Source organism: Pogona vitticeps, chromosome 3 (genome assembly GCF_051106095.1).
Source record: "Pogona vitticeps strain Pit_001003342236 chromosome 3, PviZW2.1, whole genome shotgun sequence".
Classification (NCBI taxonomy): Eukaryota; Metazoa; Chordata; class Lepidosauria; order Squamata; family Agamidae; genus Pogona; species Pogona vitticeps.
In genome coordinates this window covers 41,947,749-41,965,876 of record NC_135785.1, presented here as the reverse complement: position 1 = coordinate 41,965,876, position 18,128 = coordinate 41,947,749, and the positions used below count along the sequence as shown (strand labels likewise).

General features: G+C 39.9%; 1 protein-coding gene across 2 annotated transcripts; it reads right to left on the bottom strand.

Moving 5' to 3' along the window:
• Positions 1-4,551: 4,551 nt before the first annotated feature.
• ADIPOQ (adiponectin, C1Q and collagen domain containing) lies at positions 4,552-17,544 on the bottom strand. 2 transcript variants are annotated; one of them, XM_072995920.2, is made up of 4 exons: positions 17,280-17,544; positions 16,031-16,833; positions 7,898-8,127; positions 4,552-5,737 (listed from the first exon to the last, which is right to left on the bottom strand). In XM_072995920.2, the coding sequence occupies exons 3-4, from the start codon at positions 8,115-8,117 to the stop codon at positions 5,196-5,198; spliced, it is 762 nt and encodes a 253-aa protein (XP_072852021.2). In that variant the 5' UTR covers positions 8,118-8,127; positions 16,031-16,833; positions 17,280-17,544; the 3' UTR covers positions 4,552-5,195. The 2 variants fall into 2 exon arrangements, with proteins under 2 accessions (XP_072852021.2, XP_020667240.3); XM_020811581.3 differs by having other exon boundaries at positions 7,898-8,124.
• Positions 17,545-18,128: the final 584 nt, after the last annotated feature.

Below are 18,128 nucleotides of genomic sequence, written 5' to 3'. Positions count from 1 at the left end.
GTATGTGTGTTTGAAAATAAATACGAAAGAAAAAAGTCCTTGAAAAAAGGCAAGGCAAAAAAGGGGGGTGTCAGTTCTCTCCCTCTCTCTCTCTCTGTGCACTTGTATGTTGGATCAACTGCCTTGTTTCTTACACTCATTTTGCCATAAAATGATTTGTGATATAGAAAAATGTAGATAATACAGGAGAGTTGGTGGATAACAATGACTGATGGTTGTTGTGGGTTTTTCGGGCTCTTTGGCCGTGTTCTGAAGGTTGTTCTTCCTAACGTTGGTTTATGTGCTGTCCTCTGAAGATGCCGGCCACAGAGACTGGCGAAACGTTAGGAAGAACAACCTTCAGAACATGGCCAAAGAGCCCGAAAAACCCACAAGAACCATTAGATCCCAGCCATGAAAGCGTTCGCAAATACAACAATGACTGAATTCTAAATTTCAGCTTTGGATCTTTATTTTTTAGAGTAATGGCTAGAAAGCCCCATGCTGGCTGGGGCATTCTGGGAAAGCTCTGCCTGAAAGGAGTAACTTCCCCAGGCACTGTTCTCAGTGCTGCCACTCAGTGCAACTTAATAAATATATATAGCATTGTACTATAGTTTTCTTTAATTTATTAAATGATGCTGTGATACAGCTACGTAGATTATGATCGTACGTACTGTTATTTTCTAGTTAAAAGTAGAGCTAGGGCGAGATTTGGAGCTTTCAACAGCACAAACAAATAATGACTGTTTTTCCCCCATCAGCCTTGTCTATTGATTTTATGGCAAGTAGCCCTAAAATGGAGTGAACAACATGTGGCCACCCAAAGCTCTTGGACTGCATTTCTTCACCACTGACTATACTGGCAAGAACTGGTGGCTTTTGTCAGGAGTTTTCTTTGCAACCTTGCATGCTGTCTGTGTGACTGGGAGTGACATTTCTGGTCTGGGGTGATTGTTTATCAATTATTTCTTCCAGCCTTTGGTTTCAAAGAGAGTCCCACCTCTTTGCTGAGTGTCTCTTTTCCTTCTTGGTTGGTGGCTGTTGCTTGTTTTTTTGTTGGTTGCTAAGTATATATGCAGTTGGTTGCTAAGTATATATGCAGTAACGAAATCAGCATAGACAAGTTTCTAATTTCATGTAACTGTAAGTAAAGACGTTGTTTTATTTTTTTCTCTCTCCTATAAATATCTTAGAGTATGTTATTTAGATTTTAAGAGCCAGTTGAGAAAGGGGTGGACTCTGGGGAACTTGTAGCTATTATCCTATGTGGATCTTTGTACTTCTACTGTGTAGCAAAAAGGATTACCAGAAATTCAAAAATCTGCACGAAAATTTACAGTCTAGTAACATCTGGGGAGATGTACTTTGACATCCCATTTGCTGCAGCCAAAAGAAAAGCCAGCTACCATGTCCTTTTTTATTTCTGATTGTATGGTTCTCCCACGAGTGTAAGACACTGCATCAGGCAGAATGATATTTTCAAAGGGGCCAAAAGTGGTTCCATGGTTTGATCTGGGCAAGATTAATGATCAGGCCTTCTGAGAGCTGAGATTTCACATTGTGAGGCCCTCGTTCTTTCAGAAGAGGCATAAAAATAGTTTAATGTAAAGAACTGCATGTAAAAAATATTTGTATAATGCATTATTTAATAATTTTATTTAGCTTCATCTTTAGGTTACAGTTGCCTGTCTTCCTGTGCCCCTCTCATAGGGCCTGTTAATTATGTCTATAGGCTAGGGGTAAATGTAATCCTCTGCACATTTTTCAAGTGCAGCTCATGCAGTTTCTCACACTGGCTATGCTCAGTAGGGTCCAGCAATACCTGTTGGGCCATACATAGACCACCTCAGCTGTAAGCTGACCCATAATAATAGCAAACTCCATTATTTGAGAATTGCTCTTCATACAGTACAGCCAAAATAAGGCAATCCTCACAGAACAGGTGAAGAATCATGAGGCTTTGGGCAAGCCACATTTTTGCTATTGCATAAAATATCTTTGGTGAAGTGTGGGGAGCTCAATGGGAGAAACACACACACAGCTCATGGACTGACACAGCATGTTCAATGGAACAGAGAGCTGACATGATTTTCAGTGATTGAAAACATGGAACAGGGGTATGGGCATCAATGGAATGTCTTGGAAGAGGGTGTGGCTGGCCAGCCAGAAACACTCCATATGGGGACTTTTGTTTGTTTTTTTGCTGGTGCTACTTGCTGAGGTCTCTCAGTACAATATGTGCTGTCAATGTTATTGTTTCAATGTGCTAGCACAGTGTGCTTAGCCCACCCGTATGGAACCACTGGCTAATAAACAGAATTCATAATTTATAAAACTTCTGGGTACTATATAAGCCTATGTGGCTTGAGGACACAGATGGTGCTTTTACAAGGCACTAAAACTTTGTGAGGAAACACCTGAGCAATAATTATCAAGCCAATAAGAGGGGCTCTACAGGTGCTGTGTGTTTTGAAATATGTGATAGACGTATTTGCAACTGTGGCAGATAAGCAGTCCGTTAGGTTCAAATGGTCAAGACAGGATGAAACAAGTGTTTCAGTGGTGTGTGTGTGTGTGTGTGTGTGTGTGTGTGTGTGTGTGTGTGTGTGTGTGTGTGTGTGTGTGAGAGAGAGAGAGAGAGAGAGAGAGAGAGAGAGAGAGAGAGAGAGAGAGAGAGAGAGAGAGAGAGAGAGATTTAATGCCAGCCACCTCAGGGGACTCTTTCCTTCCAGCAAAAGAGAAAAATCTAGGAATCTCTATGAATGGGTGATCATTGATATGCTTGCACCATCTTGTGGACTCTTACAGAGACTACAGCCTAGTCCTGCTTCTTCAGTCTTTTTGACTGTAAGCATTTATCAATGCAGCTTTAAATGAGTCAAAGTCAAAAGACACAATTTCTACAGCCTGCAAAAATTACTTTCTGGGACTCATAATATTGACTAGGGCAAAAATTGAGAGTTTAATGCAGATGAGTAACTTTTTCAGAATCTAGACATTTCAGCTTTCATTAGGCAAGGAAAGATTCAGGAAAATGTAAGGGAAAACATGTATACTTACTGGGTTGAATTGTGTAAAATTCGTGTTTTTAAAGAATATTTGTTGCATTTTTTTCAATCTCTTACCACAATGTATCTGAGAAAACTACAGACTAATCAGCCTCATATTTATACAGGCACAGTTCTAGAAAAGATTACTAGTACATTTCCAGTTTATGAGCATCTAGAATAGGAGCTGGTGACTGTGGTCCTTCCTTCATGGCCTACAATGCCCAGAGGTCCTTCCCAATTATATGGTATTAGAGGAGGACCAGTAAAAAAATAAATAAATAGGGAGAGTCACAGTTGCCCACCCATTATTTTGAGAATCAATGCTTTGATTATTCAGTGCCAACATTTATCAAGAATACATTTTGCCAGACCTGTATGTATGTATGTATGTATGTATGTATGTATGTATGTATGTATGTATGTATGTATGTATGTATGTATGTATGTATGTATGTATGTATGTATGTATGTATGTATGTATGTATGTATGTATGTATGTATGTATGTATGTATGTATGTATGTATGTACAGTCATGGCACCCTTGCAATTGTGTCAGAAAATGCAACCCCTCTCTCAAATTGCTGCAGTTGCATACTCTAGTCTTGCTTTTTTAAGCCTTTGTGTCAGCAGTGGTATCCTCCTGGGTCTCCTACCATGGAGTCCCTTTTCATTCAGATGGCAATCGACAGTGTGAGCTGACACTGTTGTACCCTGTGTCTGCAGATCAGCTTGAATTTGTTGGGAAGTTAATCTGGGTTCTGTATCCACCATTCGAGCAACCCTTCATTGTAATTTTTCACTCATTTTACTCTTCCGTCCACATCCAGGGAGGTTAGCTACAGTGCCATGGGCTGTAAACCTCTTGATGATATTGCGCACAGTGGACACAGGAACATTAAGATCTCTGGAGATGGACTTGTAGCCTTGAGTGTTGATGTTTTTCCATATTTTTCCTCTCAAATTCACAGACAACTCTTTACACTTCATTCTTTTCTCCATGCTCAGTGTCACACACAACACAAAGGTTGAGTCAACTTTTCTCCATCTTAACTGGTTGCAAGTGTGATTATTATATTGCTCATGCCTTTTACTTGTGACAGGTGTGTCTCAATACAAATTAAAGGAGCATCACATGCTTGAAAAGCAATTATTTCTTACAATTTAGACTGTATGTATGCCTGTACCCTCTTTCCCTGAAAATAGACCTAACCTGAAAATAAGCCCTAGTATGATTTTTCAGGATGCTTGTAATATAAGTCCTACCCCAAAAATAAGCCCCAGTTAAGCGAAACTCTGCCCTCCACCGTTGTGCAACAACCAGAAGAAGATGACATGACTGTATTTGAATAAATGTATTTGAATAAAGGATATGCACTATTCAAAGAGTCAAGATGAGTGAAATTTCACTGAATGTTGAACTGTTTGTATTGCAACAGTTTTGTCCAGATTCTCCTTGCTTAATTTATTTCTGATCAAAGAACCTAATTCAAATACATAACAAATAAAGAAACAGAACAGTGACTAGACAATATTTTTATTTGTAATTCAATGATTATATGCCTAAAATATGTCACAAACCCTATTTCTTTTTAAAGTACTTACTATATTTCTGCCATATGCTATTGCAGAAGCCAAATAACCCACAAAAGAAACTGTAATAATATGTGTTAAAATGTAACAGAAAACGTTAAGTGTAATGAAAATCCACACTGAAAGCCACATGTTTATAATGATGCTCTCAACCACCAATTCCTATACATCTACCAAAAGTACAATTAATGCTTCTCTGTTACTTTGTGCACGTAATTACAAATTCATTGTTTACTTTTCTTGTTAAAATAACTATTTAAAAAACTCATTACTAAAGGCAGAGAGCCTTGAATCCCTTATGCATGAATGTAATTTGATTTTGCTATATTTGATTATTATACCCGTAAGGAAGAGGAACCGGCTTCCTAAAACACCATTGAGTTTCATAGGTGATAATAAAGTTGTGTTAATAGGTCTAAATCTGGGCTCATTCACAGGCATAGGTCATCGCGATGTTCTAGCAGTGAACATTTACATAGATATGAACCACCTAGAACTGATCTAACACTTTGCTTTGCTTAGTCTGAGAGGCGAGTATTATTCTATTATTAAACTATTCTTCTCTGTTCTCCTCAGTGCTCAGGGGGTTGCCCAACAACCATATCTGGATAGAGCAAGAATCCCATAAAAGTAGAATCATTAACATTATCAGCATAGACCCCATTGTTTTCTTCTTCACCATAGACTTGAAGCCAGACTTCATCGCCAACTTCTAGGTGAAGCAAAACAGAACCAGATGCCTGGTCAACATCATTTTTCTGGTACTGGTCATAGGTGATGATGACTGCCTTGTCTTTCTTGTACAAGCTGACCTTCACATCTGCAGCATATACAGTGAGATGATACGCAAAATAGTGCACACCAGGAATGTTGCACCGGAACTTCCCTGTTGTCAGATCGTAGTGATTTTGCTCATTATAGAAGATTTTTGTGAATTTGATGGGGATATTTGGGTATGGGACTCTGGCTGTTAGGCCGACACTAAAGGCTGATCGGTAAATGGCAGCACTGTCGCCTCTTTCTCCTTTCATTCCTGGGGATCCTGCGAGACCTCGAGGACCTTGAGCACCAATGGCTCCTAAACTTCCATCATCCCCCTTTGGACCAGGTGTACCTACCAAATAAATTGATTTTTATTAGAGCAGAACATCCTCAATCATCCAAAGAAACTAAGTTGAAAAGACCCCACGTTCCTTCAGGACAAAAATATAATGTATCACTTTGTATGATATTTTCAGTCTGCCTAAGTAATGCTGCCCTGTTTGTTATCAAGCCTACAAATCACAATATACTTTCATACTAGTAATAACTTGGTGCTTGCCCAGGGCTCCAGGCAAAGAGACAAACTGCAGGGTAAGTAACACTGGAGGAGGAGAATGTGGGAGCTTCTAACCATGGGTACTGAGTGCATGGTATGAATGGGGATAGAGTGCTTCACTCTGAAATGTTGAGGTGAGGCTCCCATTTCTCTCACTAATGCTCATAAGAGTTGTGGGGGGAAATGACATTTGGAAAAGGGGCATGGAAAGAAATATTGGCTGAAATCCAGTCGAAAGATGCAACTAGAAATCCCATTGAATCGATGGAGATTGGGTTAGTCAAGTACTCCATAAGTCCCACTGATTCAGTGAGCCTACTCCAGTTGTGTCCTATGACTGGATTTCAGCCAATAAAAGGTACTACACCCTTCACCAAGGCTACTAAAATTACAAAACAAAAACCGCCACAGATCCTAATAGTTTTTATGTAATTTGCTCCCGAGTATGTTCTGAGAGATTGAGTTTGCTGCTATTGAGTTTCCTTTAGGTTTTATGATTCTGTTGATTTGTTCAAGTGTATTATATTTATTTCATTCATTTCTGTAATATCCAGTATTTAGTGCACGCTAAACAGTTCACAAAAGTGAGATTAAAACCATAAAATATTAGATGGCAATAAAACATAATATAAAAGCCTGAATAAAAAGAAACAGCTGAAGAATAGAGATCAAAGCCACTGGCAATGGTGCGGCTAAAAAATATTGTAAATAAATAAATAATAAATAAATAAACTAAAACTAACAGCTCTTTCAATTTTGAAATGCTTTAATTATTAAGGTGGTCTTTTTATTCTCAACTCTTCATTTCATGTTATTGTTGTTGTTAATGTCACCATCTTTCATTCCGTGCAATTTACCATCATTTAAAACCTCTGCCTGAAATATAGAAGAGGAAGGCAAGGCCCAATGCAAAGTTCAAAGACAAATACTTGTGAGGAAGGAACTCTTCAGATTGTGTAAGTCTGAAGCCAAGTATGCCTTTTCCCTTTTCTTATTTTTCTGATATATTTGTGTGTGTGTGTGTGTGTGTTTTTCTTCTTCATATTAGTAGGCCATTACCCTAAAGTGGAAGGAACAACATGTGTAAGCAGAAAATAGCATTACCGTTACTGCATGTAAAGAAGTGGCAAAGACTGGACACTTCCCCATCTATATTGATGAACCAGCATGTTTAACATAGAAGAACAGTGGGGTATGCCATCCCTTTCTTCTTCCCCTTTCCCTCTTCCTCTGAAGACTCTGAAAATCTTGCTCTGGAGTCCTCTGGTGAAGGGATGTGATGGTGCCAAGAGGGCAGGAAGATGACCTCCCTCTTAATCCACATGGTAGACTCACCCCCATCAGATTTTCTCTAATGCCAAAATGCCATGCTGGCTTCAGGGTTTTGGAAATTATATTCAAAAATGAAACATGTCCCATCTCTGGATTGTTTTTTTTTTTTTTTTTGGCAACGTTATGGTAACAGTAATAAAATATATATATTGGAATGTTTCATAATTGTCCTCATAATCACTTCTTGTATTTGTTTTCACTGTGCCCTTGCATTGGAAATATCAGTAAAACAGAGCACTTTTTTCAGGCAGGCTCTCTTAGTTTTTTTCCTAGTACGTAGGAGTTTATGTCTGATATTACTGAGATTTTACTTAATGCTTCAACTTCATGGCATGTTTTGCACTACCACTTTGCAGAATCTCTTACTTTCTATTATCTATTATATATGAATATAAAGTCATGTGTCTGTCTGTCTGTCTTTTAAGGAGAGGAGAACAAAGACCATCTTTAACTTTGTTTTTATGTTTCCCCATTGAAAGGGAGAACATTCATGTATAATTAAATTTTGATTAATTCTGATCACAATCCTCCTGATTTATTGAGAGTCATATACAAGTCCACAAAAGTTTACACCTCTTGAGGGAACAGCTGCCTTGAAAAGAATGGATGAGGAAAGCCTCTCACCTTGTTCTCCTTTCTCTCCCTTTTCGCCATCTCTTCCATCTCTGCCGTCTCTGCCTGGGGCTCCATTGTGACCTGGGTAGCCAGGTGCACCTGCCATCCAGTTTGCACAAGTTCCTCCAGCAGAGGGTTGAGGGTCTTCCTCAGCGACTACATCCAAGTAACAGCAAAGTTTCACCAGAAGGACCAGTGAACAGAAAAGAAGTCTTGATCTTTGCTTCATACTGAACCTGCTAGAAATAATAATGTCTGCATAAGAAACGTGTAGAAAAAACCCAACTTGGCCCCTCATCCAGGGCGGATTGTGAAACAGGAAGGGGGGGGCATACAACTTGAAAATTTTGCCAGGAGAACAAATAAACCTTGATAGTTATTTCTTTCCTGCATTTCTATAAGATACGTATGTGAAAATTTTTCAGCCTTAATTTTGTTTCCTTTCTCCAAACCCCACCTGCATTTCTTTCCGATCTTATTTCCTGTTGTGGTTGTTTTACTCCTCCTCATACTGAATTCTGTATACCATTAATCTATTCTTATGATTCTGAACACTTATTTACACATTTCACCTAATGCACCCTTTTTCTCATTAACTCAAGTATGTTTGTGTATTTTTTTCAATTGCACACATTTGAACATTTCACATTTTTAAATGTGCAGATTTCTCTGTGTGTGATTTTTCCCCTATGAAACACTCATGATCCTTACGATGTGTGAATTCTTGAGGAGGACTCTTTTCCCCCCCTTATAACAAGTCTCAGGAGCTGTTAAAATGTTCCATGAATGCTGTCTAATACAATGAAATTTTTTTTGATCTCTAATTTCTAGCAGTCTCATGGAGTGTAGAAATGGGATGCACACTAAGAATGCAACACAGGGAAGCAAATCCTTGTTAAAATGCAAGTGAAGATGAACTGTTCTGAATTTGTATTTGAAGCAGTGTTTGGAATTATTATTTTTGGACTAGAACTTGCAGAATCTCAAGGTGCAATAACTGGTACTAAAAAATATATGTTTCCAACTTCCAATGAAGTGGGCAGAACATTGATTTTGTATTTTACCAATTTTGGTTGTCTAAGAGCTTCGTTTTACTGGGGGAAATGTATTTGAATTGGGTTTAGCATGTTTTAAATAATTTTTAAAAAGGGAAAAAAACAGGAAAGTTTTCCCCAGACACATAGATACACCAAAATCCAGAGAAGCTTCTAATGACTCTCCTCTGCAATCCCTCCACGTTTGATGAAGATCAGATTTCAGACATCAAAGTTATACACCCACAAAGTGGTCCCCCTAGGAAAGTTGGGAACACCCAATCTTCACCAAATAGCAATTACTTTGTGCAAAGTTTTCTGAAGCAAATTGCTTTGCTGGGTGTAGTGGGGATCATGTCAGGTGAGGGAATAATTTGATCTCTCTGCATGCTATGTTCCCAATGAAAATTCCCCACCCCCCACTTCCACATAGTATTATTTATGGGACGGGAGAAGGAACTTCATGGCACATACTTAGTCCAACATGTTGAATTTGGAACAAGAGTTTTATGAACTCTTGGAGAGCTCAGTGGTTTGGGTACAAATTGACAGAGGATGGACTCAATGATTTATAGCAACCCATCTAGCCCTGCAGTTCTAAGATGGTGGTGATGATGATGATGATTCAAAGATATCAGGCAGTCAATCAAAATTATAAAAATACCAACTGGTATTTTATGACAGATACAAATTTTAACGAAATACCTAAATACTGGGTGAGAGACAGTGTTCTGAGGGAATTTCCAGCTTGGACTCCCTTGGCCCTGCAGGACTGGGCCCCTGTTGCTGCTTCAGGCTGCCTCACCCCTTCTTCAACACCAGCCACTTGGCTTGAAGGGGAGGAAGGCTGTAAAGGCCAGAAGCTTGTGCCAGGGCCCAGCTGGACCAGCGTTCCTGCCTTTGGAACCTTTATTATTATAACAGCACCTTTATTATTATTAACAGCAATCTCAATAACATCGATAATAACATCAAGACCAGCAATAACTAAGAGGACAAGGTCTCACAACAGAGGAAGACAGAACAGGACTACATTTCAGGGCTAATCACCTGGTGTTCTTTTAAAATTTGCTGTATATTTTTAGTTTTTTATTTATAAACTGTGTTTTTTTTAGTTATTTATTTATTTTCTTTTTGTATAATTTGCTCATCTGAAGGAAGGTGCCGAGTCCACCTGGGCTTCCAGAGTTAGACTGAGGTCCAGGAGCACCCCCAGGCTGTCGACCCTGTCCCTTAGGGGGAGTGTAACCCATTTCAGGGCAGAGAAATGGCCCTCCAGCCTGTCCAGCGAAGCACCCACTAACAGCATTTCTGTCTTGTCTGGATTGAGTTTCAGTTTATTAACCCTCATCCAGTTCATTATCAGGTCCAGACAGGAGTTCAGCATAGAAACCGCCTACCTGGATTGGTGGAAAACGAGAGGTAGATCTGAGTGTTGTCAGCATATTGCTGACTCCTCAGCCCAAACCTCCTGATGACCTCTCCCAGCGGTTTCATGTAAATGTTAAACAGCATGGGGGGCAGTATCGAGCCCTGAGGAACTCCATGACATAAATGCCATGGGACAGAACAACTTTCCCCCAGCACAACCCTCTGGACATGGTCAGCTAGGAAGGAGCAGAACCACCAAAAAGTGGTGCCCCCAACTCCCAACCCAGCCAGTCTATTCAGAAGGACACCATGGCTGATGGTGTCAAAAGCTGCTGAGAGGTCCAGGAGTACCAACAGGGTCACACTCCCGTCTCTCTTCCGGCAAAGGTCATCATACAGGGTGACCAAGGCAATCTCCATACCAAAACCTGTCCTGAAACCTGATTGAAATAGATCCATAAAATCCATTTCATCCAGCAGCACCTGGAGTTGCCCGGTCACAACCCACTCCAACACTTTGCCCAAGTAAGGGAGGTTCGTTACCGGTCGGTAGTTAACCACAAGCCTTGGATCCAGGTTAGGCTTTTAAAGGAGTGGCCGAATTACCACTTCTTTCAAGGTGGTAGGGACCATTCTCTCTCTCAAAGAGCTGTTCACAGCCTCCTGGACCCAGGTGCGAACCCCCCTGGCAGATCTTCCAATTAGCCAAGATGGGCAAGAGTTGAGCAGAGTGGTGGTAGAACGGACAGATCCAAGCACCCTGTCCACATCCTCAGGTCTCAACAATTGAAATTCATCCATTAATATTTGACCTAAGCACAGCACACTGGACACATCCTCTGATTCTGCAGTAACGGTGGAGTCCAACCCATTGCGAAACTGAGTGATTTTCCCCTCAAAATGGATGGCAAACACATTACAGCGAGCTGATGAGCAGTCCAGGACCTCCACTGTATTTCCCGGTTGAGCACCCGAAACAGCTCTGCTGGATGACATTCTGAGGAAGCAATACAGCTGGAGAAATATTGCCATTTTGCCAGCCATACTGCCACAAAATAGGCCAAATAATGGGCTCTAAGTTGTGTTCGATTGGACTCCCGGTGGGATTTCCTCTACCTGCGCTCCAACTGTCTCCCCTCTCTCTTCATTTCCTGCAGTTCAGAAGTATACCAAGGAGCTGTCTGGGCTCTGTATGCAGGGAGAGGGCGCTTAGGCGCAATCGTGTCAACCGCCCGGGTCATCTCCCTATTCCATAGGGTGACATGAGCTTCAACAGGAGCGCTGACCATATCAGATGGATAATCTCCCAGAGCATTCAGGAAACCATCTGGATCCATTAGTCTCCAGGGGTGGATCATCTTACTAGATTCCTGACCCTTTCAGAGGGGAGAAGAAGCTAATAGACTTGACCAGGACAATGGGGTCACAACCAGCCCCTCCATATCTAAACCACCATCTTCCAGTCCCATTGAGAAAACCCAAGTCCAAGGTATGGCCCTTTTCATGTGTCGGGCCAATAACATATTGAGACAGCCCCATGGTTGTCATGGCAGCCATGAAATCCTGAACCTTCATTTATTACATCATTATTATTACATCAGAACTACTGTTTCAACTCTACATTGACTCCAGGCTATGGAGTCAATGTTTCTAAGTGCTCCGTTAGTATGAGTAGCTTTCAACTTGAACAATAATGTTCCATTTAAGCAGCCACTGTCATTCATTATGAATGATCAGGTTTTCCCATTATGATATTCTTTGGACTGTTTTAGTGCATTTGGCTGTTATCATCAGCTGCTTCCTTTGCTTCTAAAAAGCTAATGTAGAACCTGTATCCATAAAGAACAAATGAGGTATTGAAATGTCTTGGTTTCCTTGTTCATTACATAAGCTGCTTTAAAAATAATAATAATTAAAAAGATCATTCTCGAAAGTGATGTAATTGCATTGTTGCCAAAATGTGACACAGATGGGCTACTGAACAGAGAGGAAATCAGAGACAAAAATACTGAGGCTTGCGTAAATTGATTTCTAGCCTTTCAGATGGGGGAAAAACACAGGAGTACAATTGCCAACTTAGAAGTTACTAGTACAACTCACTAGTTAATTGTAAATAATTCCTTTTCTAGTGCATGACTTTGTTTTTACAACAGATACAGTATAATGACTTGAGAAGCCAATGTGCTGTCATGGACAGAGTGTCAGACTGAGTAGACTTGGATTGAAATCCCCACTTGGCTATGGAAACTGAGGAATGAATGACACTGATAAATCTCTCTTGAACATCTCATATTTCTCACCTATTAGGGTTGCAGTAAGTCAGAAGAACAACAGTGCATAGATTACTTGCACGCTAGGTGTACTGATAAAGGAATCTTCATTTATTGTTCAGTCTAGTGGTAACTGTTGAGTTACGTACTCTTCTAGTCACAGAGATTTGGCTTCACTCTATGGTGTTGCTTCTGGGTGCTGCTTTGTGTCACTGTCTTGCATTGTGTTGTGGATATTGAAATGGAAACAAAGTCACAAGGGAGATGTTTTTTTTTCACATTCCAAGCCAGTGGCTTGTAAGAGTCAGAGCTTTTTAAAAAATAATAGGAATATAAATAATTACATTTTTAAAATGTAACTATAGTGGTGAGTAACTATGTGGGAAATGAGATAAAGGGTAGCATGCTGAACTAAGACTCAGGAGACCTGAGTTTCCTGATTGGCCGAGACAATTCACTGCTGGATTGCAATAATAAAACCACTTCTTAAACATCTTTCATACCTTGAATATACTATTAGAATGGTCATAAGTCGGAAGTGACTTGGCAGTACACAACACAACTACTTGGGTCTTCAAACTATAACTCTAATAAATGCATTGTTCATGGAAGAGTCTTTTGTAGGTGATTTCAGGAATCAGCTTTCACACAGGCTAACAATAACATCTAGCTTCTTTCCACCTCACAGTATCGGTTTTCTTCCTGTCTAGGAAGAACCATGAAGAGTTTCCTTCTTGTCACACCATTTCCTTTCCCTTTTTTGACAACTTCCTGCCTCCCTCCCTTTTATTTACAAGCCTGCCACTGCTTGTAATTACTTTCCAAAACCTGCCCAGTCTCTGCCCAGCCTTGTGTTTTCTTCATCCTCTCAGTCCCAGCTATAAGGAGCTCTGCTGTTACATCAAAAGGCTTTGGAAATAGGGAAGGACTCCTAAAACCCTCACAAAATGCACCATAGATCCATATGAAAATGTATGCTGCGTTCTGGAACCGTGAAGTAATCAGAGGCAGTCCTATCATTAGGCAGAGTTGAGACAGTTGCTTCAGGTGCTGTAGACAGACTTCAGGTATTTTGAAGCCGCCGCAAGCTGATAGGTAAAGAATTAATTATTATTCCATTGTCCTTCTGGGGATGGGCAAGTGTGTTTATAGGATTTTTTGCCTTGTGTGCAATAGTAACATTTTTTTCTTTCATAGTAATATTTGGGTGAGGCAGTGGGGTAGGGTATTTGTTGCTCCAACTTAGCAGCAAAATATATCAGATAATGCATACATGTAAGAACCCCTGCATGCATGGCAGCTTCCTAGGAAAAGGACCGAGGGCTACAAACAGATGCATCTTATGATCCTATTTATTTATGTTTACTTCAGGTCAATCCTTTTATTCATATATTGAGGTATGTGTGCACATGATTGCAGTTTTACTTAAACACAGTTATATTGTGTGCTCCGAAATTCATCCTGAGTGATAGGATAGACATTTTGTGTAATCCTCTGTCCTGTACAGACATGTGCGTTTTATGATCTAAGGAGGCTTTGTGCTAACCATACTAGTTCTTCTTAGTTCATGATAAGCCAATCATTCCAAACAAGGATGAAACAATGACATGACCTTTTGTTTCCAGAAACATTATCTTCATAGTATATACAACAGAATGTTTGGCAGACAGTAAGGTACATATTTGGATGAGGTATACTTGTTCCACTTCGCTGTCATCATTGCTACATAACCCAGGAGTAAACATTTGGGTCCTAGTATAAAGAACAGGCATGTAGTATACAGTACAACTATTTATTTATTTATTTGATTTATATCCTGCCCATCTGGGATATAATATGCACCTCTTCATATTCTGATGACACCCTCTATATAATTTTTGTGTTTGTTTCAGTGCATATCTCTGTTGCCAACGTACATTTCTGGTGCTGCATTTCAAACAGTTCAATCATATTTTGCATCCCAAACTTTTGATTTGGGAGGCAAAAATGTTCACACACCCCGTCACACAGGCAGCATGTAGTAGCATCGCCATGCTTCAGCATGGTATTCTAGCAACATGCTTTGACTTTCTTCCCAATATTTTGTTGTAAAGAAGTGCAGGAAGATAGGATTTTGATACCCATCAAATTGAACCTATTTCAGTCAAAAGTACACAAAATTCTTCTTAAGTATATCTAACATAATTTCAGAAGGCAATTGAAGGATGATGGAGATGATGAATAACACATATATTCATACTTGGGAGTAAGGCCCACTAAACTCACTAGGACTTATTTCTGAATAGAGATGCATTTAATTGACTTGTGAGACTGGTGCTCTATGCAAACTTATTAGGGAAGTAAACCAGTGAACAAAGTGCAACTTACCCCTAAGTCAACAAGCATATGACTGGATGGATGGCTACATCTTACGCTCACCTAACTGGGAGTCAGTTCTGCTGAACTCAGTGGGGTGTGGTTTCAAGTAAGGATACATAGGCTCAGATTACCCAACACAAATAAGAGCAAGATATAATGGATTTGGGGTTATATTGCACTAATCTGTGCTGATTATATGGTATTACATGTTCTTGAAGTTTCATGACAGAAACCAAACTGACATTTAAAAATTAATATTTCTAGACTATATTTTCTGTGTGTTGTTGTTGTTTTTAAACTTCACAAGCAAGATCCATTTGGCCTGTGCATTCTTAAGAAACATGCACTTATATGGATCATATCACAGGTCACACAAGCATGGTGCAAGCACGACTAGGCTCAACAAGACCAAGGTGCAAGAATATCATAGCAAAGAGAAATACAAACAGCTAAAGCAAGTGTTGTTTGCGTTGTATCATAAGAGAAAGATAAAAACTTGTCAATAGTTACAAATGTTTGCCTGGAGAATCCAACATTTGACAATCACAGTATTAGAGGCTATCATGTATGTCAGTTAACTTTAAATTTGGGCACAAAATTATCTCCCTTTCTCTCTCTCTTCTTCCAGGCTACATTCTTCCATGCAACATATACTCATGCACATGGCTAGAATGGAAAACTTTTATTCTTGTTGCCAGCTTCCTGAGGAGACATTTTTATTTAATTCATTGTGGCTTACTTTTGAGTAGATGTGCATGGGATTACCCTGTTAAACTGTCTACATTGGCATATAACTGGCAGTCAGTCTTGAAGAATCTTATCTGGTAACCAAAAGAAGCCGGAAAGATTCCGGAAAGATACTTTGTTCTCATAACGTTCTTCTCAAAAGAATTTTTTTCCTCATTTCTGAATTATTTTAATTAATTCTTTACAGCTGGTCAGACACCCCAAGGACACAGAACAATACAATCTTCATCATAATTATGTGTGTTAACACATTTTAAGTCATAGGCTGTTACATAAAATAGAACTACTGTATAGTTTCTGTAGAAAATATATTATCTATTTGAATAGCATAATACAAAGTTCTAATGAAAAGGGATTCTTACCAATTGTTTGGGTGATGTCCTGAATGTGCTGCAGTCACATCAGAACTGTGGTGGATAAAATAGTCTGGGCTCTGGATCACGTATCATATTGAGGCATGTGGAACTGTCAGTTAAAATGCTGTCCTTCCATTTGCTGCTGAGTGAGCTATTTCAGATCTAGGTATTTTATATCAGTTTCCCATTTCATTATCAATTTGGAATTATTTTAATTGTGTTCTGTCTAGCAAGGCATCGTTTAAAGGCTTCTATTTAGTTATTAGTCTCTGCTGGAGTGAAACCACTGAATTAAGGGGACTTACATTAAGAGCTAACTTACCAAAGTCCCATCATTTCAGTGGGTCTACTCTAATTGGGACTAATAGTAGTCTTCAGGCCAAAAAGATTACAGAGCAATTCATCTGCTTTTCTGGCAATTGCTACATCGGTGATATCACAGTTTTACGTTTTCGGAGCAGTAAGTGACAACAGCAACTAAAACAAACATATGTCTTTAATATTTAGAGGGTAATCCTATAGCTTGCTGCCTTGGACCAACTTCCAGTAAGCTTACTCTTGTGTAGACAGGAATGAATTCAATTCTCTCTGATATGCCATTCTGATTTTTTAATTTATTTTGGGCATCACTTGAGATGTGCAATTTGAGAGCTAAACAAACAAATGTTTGGGGTCGGGATGTATTCGCCCTAACTCACAGGTGGATCCTAATTTAAGAGACTGTGCGTTTTTTTCATCCTTTGAAGTGAGCAGGTAGACTTCTCTTGCTTCTGGCTTATGTTATGTAATCTTCAGACCCTTTCTTGTATCTGAAAAATAGTACAGTATTCACCTGTTCAGAATGTCATGTGTTAATCACTCCTAGGGAATCCCCTAGACTGCAAGGAGAACAAACCTATCAGTTCTAAAGGAAATCAACCCTGAGTGCTCACTGGAAGGACAGATCCTGAAGCTGAGGCTCCAGTACTTTGGCCATCTCATGAGAAGAAAAGAGTCCTTGGAAAAAACCCTGATGTTAGGAAGGTGTGACGGCAAGAGGAGAAGGGGACGACCGAGGATGAGATGGCTGGACAGTGTCTGCGAAGCAACCAACATGAACCTGACACAACTCCGGGAGGCAGTAGAAGACAGGAGGGCCTGGCGTGCTCTGGTCCATGGGGTCACGAAGAGTCGGACACGACTAAACGACTAAACACACACACACAGGGAAGATCATATCTATTTCAGCTGATAAGAATGGAACCTAAATACTTACATAATCCCTTTGTTAAAGCTTTGCAATTGTGTCCATGTGGATTTATAAGATGAAAACCAGACCAATATTTGCTTCTTGTATTTGTCTTTTGGGGGTATTTCATTCTGTTTTTCTCAACTCAGATAAGGGCTTTCAGTTCTTTCTTCAGATTCCAATAAGGAGAGGGGGGGCTGCATAAAATGGAAAGGAAAGGCTCCTTTTATACAAATGGCTCATTATCATGCTAGAACCGCTGTTTCACATTTTGACATTTGATTACCTTTGTCTTTTAAATGTATCCAGTTTATTCAGTGCAGCCCTTGATGGCGGTAATCCCATTTCCCACCCCCTTTGGCCCCAGTGACAAGAGGAATATACAATACATGTGATACAATGAGTTATATTTGGCTGCATGATACGACAGCACTTGAACCATTCTGTCTTAGGACATGCAAGAGCTCCTGGCATGTGAGGCAGCTGGACAGGTTGTTGCTTTCTCCAGCAAGAGATAATATCATGAGTTAACCCTTAAAGGTACTTTTGTCCATAAGGTGAAGACCCAGCACTGAAATAATGGAAGAATTATCAGGGTGCTTAAGGAAATCCACCCCTGACATGCAGCAGATTTATCCAAATCACATTCTCTAGGTAACTGGACAGCCAGGGCTGACCCTATAAGTAAAATAAAATGAAGCAGATATCTCAGATGGCAAATGGCATGGAGAGTGTTACAAGAGCAGCCTCTCAAATGTTCCCTGCCCCAAACATCCTAAGCTAGCCTGCAAGCCTCATGTGTGATGGAGGACACTGATTATAGTCATGTTGACTGCAAGTCTGGTCAAATTCTGCTTGTGGAGTGGAGAGGGTAGC

Coding starts and splice junctions, on each gene's coding strand:
- ADIPOQ (XM_072995920.2), bottom strand. CDS start 8,117: ATGAAGCAAAGATCAAGACTTCTTTTCTGTTCACTGGTCCTTCTGGTG. Junction 5,738..7,897: donor GGGAGAGAAAGGAGAACAAG/GTGAGAGGCTTT, acceptor TTTATTTGGTAG/GTACACCTGGTCCAAAGGGG.